The sequence below is a fragment of the Sinocyclocheilus anshuiensis genome, unplaced genomic scaffold (assembly GCF_001515605.1).
Source record: "Sinocyclocheilus anshuiensis isolate Anshui unplaced genomic scaffold, SAMN03320099.WGS_v1.1 scaffold173, whole genome shotgun sequence".
Lineage (NCBI taxonomy): Eukaryota > Metazoa > Chordata > Actinopteri > Cypriniformes > Cyprinidae > Sinocyclocheilus > Sinocyclocheilus anshuiensis.
The window spans coordinates 410,106-421,516 of record NW_015536480.1 but is presented as its reverse complement, the minus strand read 5'-3'; the positions used below and the strand labels follow the sequence as shown (position 1 = coordinate 421,516).

The following is an 11,411-nucleotide window of genomic DNA, read 5'->3' as shown; positions in this document are numbered from 1 at the left end:
ATCTCAAGATCTCAGCAGAGGATGATTAAACAACTCCACAAACAGCATTGCAGCTTCACACATTACTAACAAGATTGACTTTATTTCTGTCATATAAACGTTCTTATGAGAATTTGCAAAGGTTTAGATGTTGATGTTTTATTGAAAATTATATTTGTCACCATTAATGTTTTTAGTGTTTGCTTTAGTTTGGCAGCTGGCCCTTAAAGGAACACTCCACTATTTTTGAAAATAGGCTCATTTTCCAACTCCCATAGTTAAACAGTTGAGTTTTACCGTTTTTTAATCCATTCAGCCGATCTCCGGGTCTGGCGGTAGCACTTTTAGCTGTAGCTTAGCATAGATCATTGAATCTGATTAGACTGTTAGCATCTCGCTCAAAAATGACCAAAGAGTTTCTATATTTTTTTCATCAGGCGCTGCGTAATATCATTGCGCCTGCTGCACCCATGGTACGGCAGCAAAGTTCCTTATTACGCTGGAATGACAGTATAGTTCCTAGCCATATCGGCCTAGAAAATCGCAACTCTTCATTTTCCGTTGGTCTTAGTACACGATGTAACTACAGAAGAGTCAAGTTTTAAATAGAAAAAATATAGAAACTCTTTGGTCATTTTTGAGCAAGATGCTAACGGTCTAATCAGATTCAATGATCTATGCTAAGCTACAGCTAAAAGTGCTACCGCCAGACCCGGAGATCGGCTGAATGGATTCGAAAATGGTAAAACTCAACTGTTTAACTCTAGGGGAGTTGGAAAATGATCCTAATTTCAAAAATAGTGGAGTGTTCCTTTAATATTTTGACTTTAGTTTTTGGTGATGTGTCATTAGTTTCATATTATTGTTTATAGTGATCATGTGAGAGAGCATGTTAGCATTAAGCTGTGATAGAAGAACATTAAAATTTTTACATGAAAAATGCTCAGAGCTTCTTAAACATATAAACACACACAGAAATCAAGAATCAGTGAATGAATCTCAACAGCGGTGACATGATTCATGCTGCAATGCATTCTGGGTACACTAGAGAAAACTCAACCATAACTCCCAGCATACATTGCAGCCTGAATTGTCAACGCTGTTGAAATTCATATGCTGATTCTTGATGTCTGTCTGTGTCTTAAAAGATTCAAATATTCAAATTGTTTTGTGTTCAATGTGTTATGAGATAACTGTGAAATGCATGGCAGCACAGGGTGCCAAATGTTTACTATTAATAAAAATAATGGTTAAAGAAAAAAATTCTGAACTTATATCCTAATTTTTCTTAAATGTTTTACACAAAATGCTGTTATTTCATAAGTAATTCACAGATTATTATTTTGAAACACTTTCTGTAAAATGTAAATATCATGCAGTTAACCATTAGCTAATGTAACTCACTGTATCAGCAGCTACACAGTTACTACCTTTAAATAAAGCAACATGCAGCAAAACATCAATGTTTCTTGGTCTTTTCCTGGACTGAAGCACAGACTCTACACTTCAGCACAATGGTAACCCACAAAACTCAGATCTCTCTAGATCGCAGCATTTTCACTTATTACAAACCAGTCTGACTTGATTTCTTTCATACACATTTCTTGAGAATTAACAGAGGTTTAGATGTTGATGTTTTATTGAAAATAATAAAGTTTGAAGTCACCGTTGTGGAGATAAGCATTTGCTTTATTTGGGTTCTTGACCATTGACTTTTTAATATATATTTTTTTTTCCAGCTGCTGTAACTGTGTGTTTTGAAAACATGTTTGTTATAGAAAAAAATGTTAGAGCAAGTCTGACCAGATGAAGTTATATATTGATGATTCAATCTCAATCTTGAGTCTCATCTCATCATATTATTTAGATGTATTATTATTTTTCATTATTGTAGTCCTGTAGTACTTAGGTATGAAATAATGTTTTGCATTGATATTTTAAAAGATTTTACTTTAATTTGTTTTTTTTGTTCTGCAGCTGTTGCTGCCAGTCATTTGTTATTTTCTTAATTGTATTAATTACATATTATTTTTTTGTAATTTGACATACATTTGTATTTAATTTAAGAAAACTGAATACTCTATAGAAATAGAGTAATTGTCTGTATAAAAAAAAGTGAATTACTGTAATCCGTCATTAATGTCGAACTATTTAAAATAACAGCCTAGTCAATTTAGAGAATTTTACAGAGGGTTTGACTGCAATTTAAAATGAAAGAAAACAACCTGAAAAAAAGCAGTTTTTTTTTTTGTTTTGGTTAACAGTGTAGTTCTTGTGTTTCTGCTCATCTTTTTTTTCAGTCTAAACATGTTTCTTCAGTTGATGGCCTTTGACTGTTATTTCCATGAATGTTAAATGATCGGTACCCTGTACTGCCTTTTTTTGTGTGTTCTTCACAACCAGCACTATTCTGGTTGGCACCCTGTGCTGCCATACATTTCACAGTTTATTTATTTATTTGTTTATTTTTACAGTGTAGCAGATCTCCCTTATTAATCTTAGGCGAAAACAGATAACCAGCTTATTTCCACATTTACTCTCCTCATCAGTAACTGAGTTCACATATCTGTTTTCTATTAATTGCAATGATCTTTCACTATATTTAAGCTTCATTTATTAAATCTGACTGTTAAGTGTAAAGCTTTTGAGAGTTTCGCTGGTCGCTTGTCATCAACTTAATTTACAGTTTATTACTGTTAAGCAGTGCTGGAGTTAATGAGATAATTAAATGATTAATCAAGTGATGATTTACCATTTGTGATGACACCTACTGTTCACAACCAGAATTACACTGGTTGTGGGAAAAACAACAACAACTGTGAAATGCATGGCAAAATGAGACGAGCAGAAACACAATAAATACAACCGACTTCCAGCCACAGCTTTAGATGAAATCAACTGGAATAAAAGAAGACATTAAATCTCTCAAGATCTGATTAAACAACTCCACAAACAGCATTACCAGCTTCACTTATTAATAACCAGATTGACTTGATCGCTGTCAGCTGTTTATAGACATTCTTTATGAGAATTACAGAGGTTTATATGTTGATGTTGTATTGTTTTTTTATTCTAATCTAATTACCATTCAGGTAAAAGTTTGCAAAAAGTATATAATAAATATAATATACACAGTACACAAGCATATATTATCTAAACACGATTAATCGTTTGACAGCACTAGTAGCCTTTATCGGCCAATGATGTTTCAATAACACCGCTCATCCCTAGTAACAAATTATGCATGACACATGTGCAAAGATTATTGAGTAATGCCCAGGAGAATGAGGGGAATGCCTGGTCTAATAAAAAAAAAAAGACAAAATAATTTTGCCAAATTATTTTATCAGTTATATAACTTAACCAAATGTAGTGCTCTTCTTGTCAGAGATTTGGATTTTTGGCCAGCAGTTTCCTTGATGAACAGTTGGCTTCCCAGGCTGGAATTCACACAGTGCCATTGGATTCACCCATTTCAGTTAACGCATTAGATGGTAAATTCCTGGCACAGATCACTCATCATACTGTTCCTCTACTTCTGGTTCTCTCTGGTAATCATCATGAGTACATTCAACTGAACATTATTTCCTCTCCACTTCTCCTCTGGTTTTAGGACACACATGGTTGAGACTTCATAATCCACATATTGACTGGTCTTCAGGAAAGGTGATGAATTGAAGTTTACCCAGCCATTCTTCCTGTCTGCAGTCTGCCCTTCCACCAGCTGAGGATGCTGTAGCTGTTTCCATCCCAGAACCTCCTGATCTGTCTCCGTCTGAATACCATGACCTTGGTGCTGTCTTTAGTAAGGATCAGGCCCTGACCTTGCCACCCCACCGTCCATATGACTGCTCAATAGATCTGTTTTCTGGAACTCCTCTGCCTTCCCTTTCATCAACTCAGCATTTGATCTCCTTCATGGAGCCACAGTTTTCACTAAGCTGGACTTGCATAATGCTTACCATCTGGTCAGAATAAAAGAAGGGGATGAATGTAAGACCGTTTTTAACACGCCCCTTGGACATTTTGAATATCTGGTGATGCCATTTGGACTTACAAATGCTTCAGCAGTGTTCCAAGCTTTGGTCGATGTCCTCAGGGACTTTCTCAACCACTTCATATTTGATATATCTGGATTACATTCTACTTTTCTCCCAAACCATCTCTGAACATATCCACCATGTTCGTCTAGTTCTGCAAAGGCTTCTCGAAAACAAACTGTTTGTAAAAGCAGAGAAGTGTGAATTTTATGTCAGTTCTGTAAACTTCTTGGGATACGTAATTGAGGGCGGGCAGGTGAAGAAGGATCCAGAGAAGAACCGGGCAGTCACAGAATGGCCAAAACCTACCACCCTTAAACAGCTGTAATGATTTTTGGGCTTTGCCACTTTTTTTTTCGCCGTTTTATTAGGGATTATAGCCATGTGGCAGCTCCTCTCACCAGACTCTCTTCCTCCACCCCTTTTATGTGGACACAGGAGGCGAAATAACTGTTCATCTCAGTTCCTGTGCTTATTCAGCCAGATCCATCTCGGCAGTTCATCGTGGAAGTGGATGCCTCTGACTCTGGTGTAGGAGCTATTCTGTTCCAGCGTTCTGATACTGATCAGAAGCTTTATCCTTGTGCCTTTTTTTCTTGTCACTTGAGCACTGCTGAACGTAACTATGATGTGGGGAACCGGGAATTATTGGCAGTGAAGTTAGCCTTGGAACACTGGAGACATTGGCTTGAAGGAAGTGAACAACAATTTTTGGTATGGACTGACCATAAAAACCTAGCCTACATACAAACTGCTAAGCGTCTAAATTCTAGACAAGCACGTTGGGCCCTATTTTTTAGTCGCTTCAATTTTACCCTTACTTACTGCCCTGGCACAGAGAATGTTAAACCAGATGCACTTTCACAACTGTTTACTCCAGAAGAGGACCCAGCAAGCCCTGAAACCATTCTCCCTCCTTCCTGTGTGGTTGGCGCCATCACTTGGGAAATTGAGTCAGTGATTCGGGAGGTTCAACGCACCCAACCCGATCCAGGCAATGGGCCTCCTGGACGTTTGTTTTTCCCCAATGCTGTTCGTTCCCAAGTCCTCCAGTGGGCACATGCATCCCGGTATGCCTGCCACCCTGGTTCTAGTCGCACTCTTTACCTCCTTAAACGACATTTCTGGTGGGGCACTATGGACAAGGACACTCGAGAATTTGTCAATGGCTGCTCTGTGTGTGCATGTGGGAAAACTTCACATCTGCCCCCGGCTGGTTTGCTTCGTCTTTTACCTATTCCCAGCCGCCCCTGGTCACACATTGCTCTTGATTTTATTACTGGACTGCCTACCTCACAAGGCAACAACACTATCCTTACTATTGTGGACTGTTTCTCTAAAGCAGTGCATTTTGTGGCTCTCCCTAAATTGCCCACAGCTCATGAGACCGCTGACCTCCTTGTCCAGCATGATTTCCGGCTTCATGGCATCCCTCTAGATATTGTCTCAGACCGTGGGCCCCAATTTACATCTCCGGTTTGGAAAGCCTTTTGCCATGTGCTTGGTGCTACTGTAAGTTTGTCTTCTGGCTTTCATTCTCAGTCTAATGGGCAAGCAGAGCAGGCTAACCAGGAGTTGGAAGCAGCATTACGGTGTGTGGCTATAAATAATCCTTCGTCTTGGAGTACTGACCTCACTTGGATTGAATATGCTCACAATTCCCTGTCCAGCTCAGCTACTGGTATGTCTCCATTTGAGTGTTCTTTGGGATATTTGCCTTCTTTGTTTCCAGTACAGGAGAATGACATTGCTGTTCCATCAGTTCAAGTCCACATCCGTCGCTGTCGTAAGATCTGGAGGGAAGCCCGGTCTGCCCTGCTCCATTCAGCTAATCGTAATCGCCACCTTGCTGACCGTCGTTGAATCCCTGCACCCATTTATCAACCAGGTCAGAAAGTTTGGCTTTCTTCTAAAGACATTCCTTTAAAGACAGATGCTAAGAAACTCTCTCCTCGCTGCCTTGGCCCTTTTGAAATTGTAAGAGTCATCAACCCCTCTGTTGTCAGACTCAAACTGCCTAGAGCCATGAGAATGAATCTCTCATTTCATGTCTCTCAGTTAAAACCAGTTCAAGTCAGTCCACTTTGCCCTCTGACCAATCCCCTTCCTCCTGCCCGAGTTGTGGATGATAATCCTGTTTACACAGTGAGACGATTGTTGGATGTCCATCGTCGGGGACGAATTATGCAATACCTGGTGGATTGGGAGGGATATGGACCTGAGGAGCGGACTTGGGTGCCCCACTCCTTCATCTTGGATCCCTCTCTTATTAGGGACTTCCATCAAGCCCATCCTAACAAGCCTGGCAGGTAGCCTGGAGGCTCCCATTGAGGGGAGGTACTGTCAGGGATTTGGATTTTTGGCCAGCTGTGTTTTCCCTTTTTGTGTGTCTGTGTTTGTGAGTTGGTGCATCCCGGGGCATGGCTATGCACTGCTCTCTTTGGCTGATTGTTGAATGTGAATCACCTGCTGCCAATCAATTCATCTGCCTCCAGTATTTAAACCCTGGATCTTCAGTCATTTTCTGCCAGATCGTTCAGTCTGCCTATGTGGTACTGTGCTAAGGCCTCCCAGTGTATTTAGACCAGTTTTTGTGTCATGTGTTTTGTTCTAATTCTGTTTTGCCTGTGCTTTAGATCTCACTTCACCTGCATTCATCCTGCATTCTGCCTGCCACGCCCGATCAACAAACTACTCACTCTGCTGTACCAACATATCTCTGGCCTGTTTGGTTTCCAGCTCACCTCAGCCAACAATCTTCAACAGCAAATGAGAGATGGATTGTGTTGCTTGACTTCTGGCAATAAATTAATTTTATTTGCATCATTTTTAGTCTGTGTTCTGCTTTTGGGTCCAAAGCTGTGTTTGGTTACCACACTTCCTGCTAATATAACAGTCACGCTAAGGTTGTAGGAAGACGAGTATGATGAAACAAATATTAAAATTGTCTTTAATAATATCCACAAGCAGATCCAAACACAGAAGGCAAGCAAACACAACCATTACGTAGATGACACCAGACAAAAACTAAGGAGAACTTAAGGCTATATATATATATATATGTACATACACAGGAACTAATGGAATAATTAAAGAGAACTGAAAACAGGAGAACTGAATGAAAATTAAACAGAGTAGGTCAAATGATAAACCAGAAAGACTGAACCAAAACACAATGAAGCCATGACCAAAATGAATATAGCAAATATTGTGCAAATATCCCCTCCAGACATCACTTTTGGCCACTACTGTATATGCTGAAGGCTCACCACAGTAATAAACGGAGCAAAATATGTGCCATTGTTCATTGCAATATTTCCCTCTAGCTGTTAAGGGTTATGTTTTACATTTTAAATTAATATTTACACAACATTTTTAAGTCATTATAATATTTAAGGCATTATAATCCCTTTCTTGTGATGTGTGTCTCCAGGTGTTATTTGTAATTCGTATTGACTCTCTAGCATAAATATATAATACATATATAATCGGGAGGTTGGGCATGTTTCTAACTCACAATAAATATGACTTTATAACCAAGAGAGAAGAGAGAATTGTCATCCTACAATTTGACAAGTATATCATACACTTTTGAACTATTCACCATGTACCTACTAATGTTTGCTTTTGCCTCAATTGGTAAGTCTTTTTAAATATTGTTTAATTGTGCAATTAGGTTCAATTCATTAACCCTAGTTTATGCATTGGTGTCACAAAGTAACATGAGCAACTATTTATTTATTTATTTGCAGAATCTAGGTTAATCTATCTGAATATTTATTAATAAATATACTATTGTTAATAGTTAATTTGTGTCCATTCACAATCCATTAACTAATGTTAAATTATACAGCATGAAATGTTAAACATGTATTAGTATATGTACAAATTAACATCGACCTATATTATTTCTGTCATGTATAATTTCTGTAATTTTAACACCTAGAGCAGGAATGTCCAATTTACAAATTTTGGAGGCCACTTGTAGAAATTGCTGGGTGACAAGGGGCCATTGAATAAAATTACCTGGTAGACCTAGTATACTTTATATATTTGGTCACATGATCATATCACCTCCATCAAAATAATTGCTGTTCTTAAAGATATAAATCAGGAATCTATGCAAATGAGAAGAATGCTCAGTGGAAAATACTACTTACTTGTTATGGTACTGTGTCTGCATGAGCACTTAGGTCATTTCGGAGATGGATTTCAAGTGAATATCCACAGATGTACTGATATCAGGATGTTTTCTGATATTTTTATAGAAGATTTGAATGAAGTTTTATTGTAATGTACAGGTTATGTTATTTTAAAATGTCTCACAAAAATTGCAGTTTGGTCTGGTTTTGTTTCCATACCATATCATCAATTTGATCTCACAGTGATCTCACCATGAGCTCCCAGGATACTCATGATATGGTCACAATGCAAGGTCACAGACAGTGCATTCACTGCACAAAGACTAGGTACCCAGCATGCATTGCAGCATGAAGCTTTTGATTGTCACCATTGTTGAGATTCCTACACTGATTCTTAATTTCTCGGTGTGTATAAATGCCACAATTGTTCAAAGCATTTGTGTGCATAAGAACAATGCTAAGAATTGACTTAAGAATAAAAAAAAATCTTGGCTCAAAAATTGTCTCAAAGCTGTGCTTAAAAGTTATTTATCAAGTGTCTCAGTTGTAATTTAAGTGAAGTGTAGTACTAAATCTTAAGTGTCAGTCGTAGATATGATTCACGACACTTTGCTGTACCACAAATGGGATTTTGAATGACAACATTGACATGGACCAATCACTGAAGATTTCCGTATTTAAGAATATTCTCATATAAATTCACATTGAATGGTGAAATTCCTAAGACGAGTTTACATTCAACACACATTTGACAATAAAGATTTTTCAAGAGAATACATCATGGCAAGAAAATGAAGCGTTATCACAACCTTCAATAATTCAGCTGAAAATGCATTGCTGTGTAAAGTTAGTGGTGATATTAAGTCTCTCACCAAGTTGCTGACAAAGATGATGCCTGTTCTGTCCAAACGTTACCGATTTGATTAACTGCTCATCGTCAAACATTTCAAAAACATTCTTCCTCTCCTGAAAGATTTGTGCACGTCTTTGTCTCCTCAGTGCCATCACAAGCCCCTACTGGCAACTCTTAACCGCTTGAGAGACCTCTCGAGCTGTCTTAAATAAATGGGAGAGTAAAATTGTTTCTTAGCTTTAAGAAATTTGATAGCTTGCTTTTATACTTAAGTTTGAAAGTAGAAGTAAATTTCATGAATTCTCAGCACTTAAGACTAAAATGGCACTTTGAGAAGCTTGATAAATACGGGCCCTGCTCAACATTTAGAATTCACAGTGAGTATCACAGCATGAGAGTGGTGTGATGTCACTGTGATCATCGCATGAGATCACGTGTTGACTGGGTAGCAATCACATTTGATATTCATGTTTTTTGACTACTGAAAGACAATTTACCATGCTGATATTTTCAAACATTCTGAGTTTGCTGCAGATCCAGCTACACATTTATGAACCCTTTATATATGGGGCCGTATTCACAATTTGGGGCTGTATCCTTATTGCTATGAATGATGTAAACAAGCTTGCTAACTATGCCCCCAGTGATCGGCTGATAAGTGATGGGTCTCTGTCAGTGATTTAATCATATAAATATTGTCGAATGAGGTATCATGTTGTCAAATTAAAAAATAAAATAAAATAAAAATGTCACCATATTCAAATAAAGTTTTTAAAATGTAAGTGTCACTAATTAAACAAGTATATGTTCAGCTAGCTGTCAGCCTCATGTCTGTATCTCATAAACAATAAGCAGATGTGCATATAAGCAGCCTTTTAACCCTTAAATGCATGAGTTTCGCTAATCATTATTACATATTCGGGTCTTTTAGCGACCCGGACCAATATATCCAGCACGGATAGATCTCTAACTGCTGCAATAGCAAAAAAATCTCTTGCTATTTTAAGAACAATTACAGAAGAATAAAATAAAGCATATTTCGTTACCTTTTGAAACTTAAAAGGGTTAAATTTGAGCAGATGATTTTACCAACGCTGTCATCGTCAGAGCGCACTTCTACAGTACACCCAGCATCTGCCTCACATTCACGATCTCAGCCATATTCTCAAAACTATCGTTTTTAATGACTTCATATTCAATATTTTGATCACTGGCAGCTTATTCACCACATCCAGAATCAAATGACAATGACATTTATATTTCATTGCGTATAGTAATTGCTCTGCAGTAAAGCCATTCAAACCAGTTCAGTTTTTGCTGATAATATTCGTTTGTTTTATGCCTGCAGTAATTATGAATGAAACATCTCATCATCATTGTGTATCAAACAGTGCCACCTTGAGGGAAAAAAGATGCATTGCACATATTGAGTCATCAGATATGTAAATATAGTTGCGCAGGAAAAAATACTTACACATTTACATACCTTGGGTCTCTAGCGACCCTATACACTTTTTACAAAAAATTAATCAGAAAACTGGCATTCTTTTATATTTTACTATTTTTTTCTTGTTATATTGTTTACAATGAATAGATTGAGGAATACTAAGAAAGCTGATGTCTAACTTAAAAAAATGATGGAGGGAGAGGGTAGAGAATGATGTCCCGGGTCACTAAAGCGAGGTATGCATTTAAGGGTTAATTAACAGACTAGAATAATCAAGGCTGATAGTAACCCAGCTTACAGGGGACGTTCTCATAACTTTGGCTAATAATCTGGCCAGGTTCTCTCAAAGTTATGAACTAACGTTCCTCCAGTAATGTTAATAGAATGTTTGTTCAATGTTATCTGGTCTTTAATAATGTTGTCTAAAGGTTATCACTAAAACGCTATTTATACATTGTTTGTAGAAGTTTTTTTTTTTTTTTTATGTCATGTTGGGAGAAAATGTTCTTACAACAACATTTCTGGAACATCCTTTAAAGGGGTCATATGATGCGATTTCAATTTTTCCTTTCTCTTTGGAGTGTTACAAGCTCTTGGTGCATAAAGAAGATCTGTAAAGTTGCAAAGACTAAAGTCTCAAATCCAAAGAGAAATTCTTTATAAAAGTTAAGAGTCAACCACACCTACCTAAAACGGCTCGTTCTAACACGCTTCCACATGTCTACCTCACAATGTGGGAAGTTTTTGCATAACGCCGCCCAAATGTTCACGCAAAGAAAGAAGGCGTAACTTTTATTCTCACTGTAGTATTGTTGTTGCTGCCGCCACCATGTCGCGAAGGCGCTGTGTTTCGTTGTGAAAGCGAAACTACTTTGGTTGGCCTTCCAAAAGAGGACAATATCTGCTTCGTCATGCCTGGAGCTGATCCGTGCTGGCTGCTGAGGAAATAC

At 37.8% G+C, this 11,411-nt stretch overlaps 1 protein-coding gene across 1 annotated transcript in view; it reads left to right on the top strand.

Moving 5' to 3' along the window:
• The first annotated feature begins 7,587 nt into the window (after window positions 1-7,587).
• LOC107675122 (5-hydroxytryptamine receptor 3A-like) overlaps window positions 7,588-11,411 on the top strand; it is a 28,560-nt gene continuing 24,736 nt past the window's right edge. Inside the window, exon 1 of the mRNA XM_016469389.1 lies at window positions 7,588-7,658. Coding sequence (XP_016324875.1) covers window positions 7,625-7,658 — 34 coding nt within the window. The 5' untranslated portion in view covers window positions 7,588-7,624. The remainder of the gene's footprint in view (window positions 7,659-11,411) is intronic.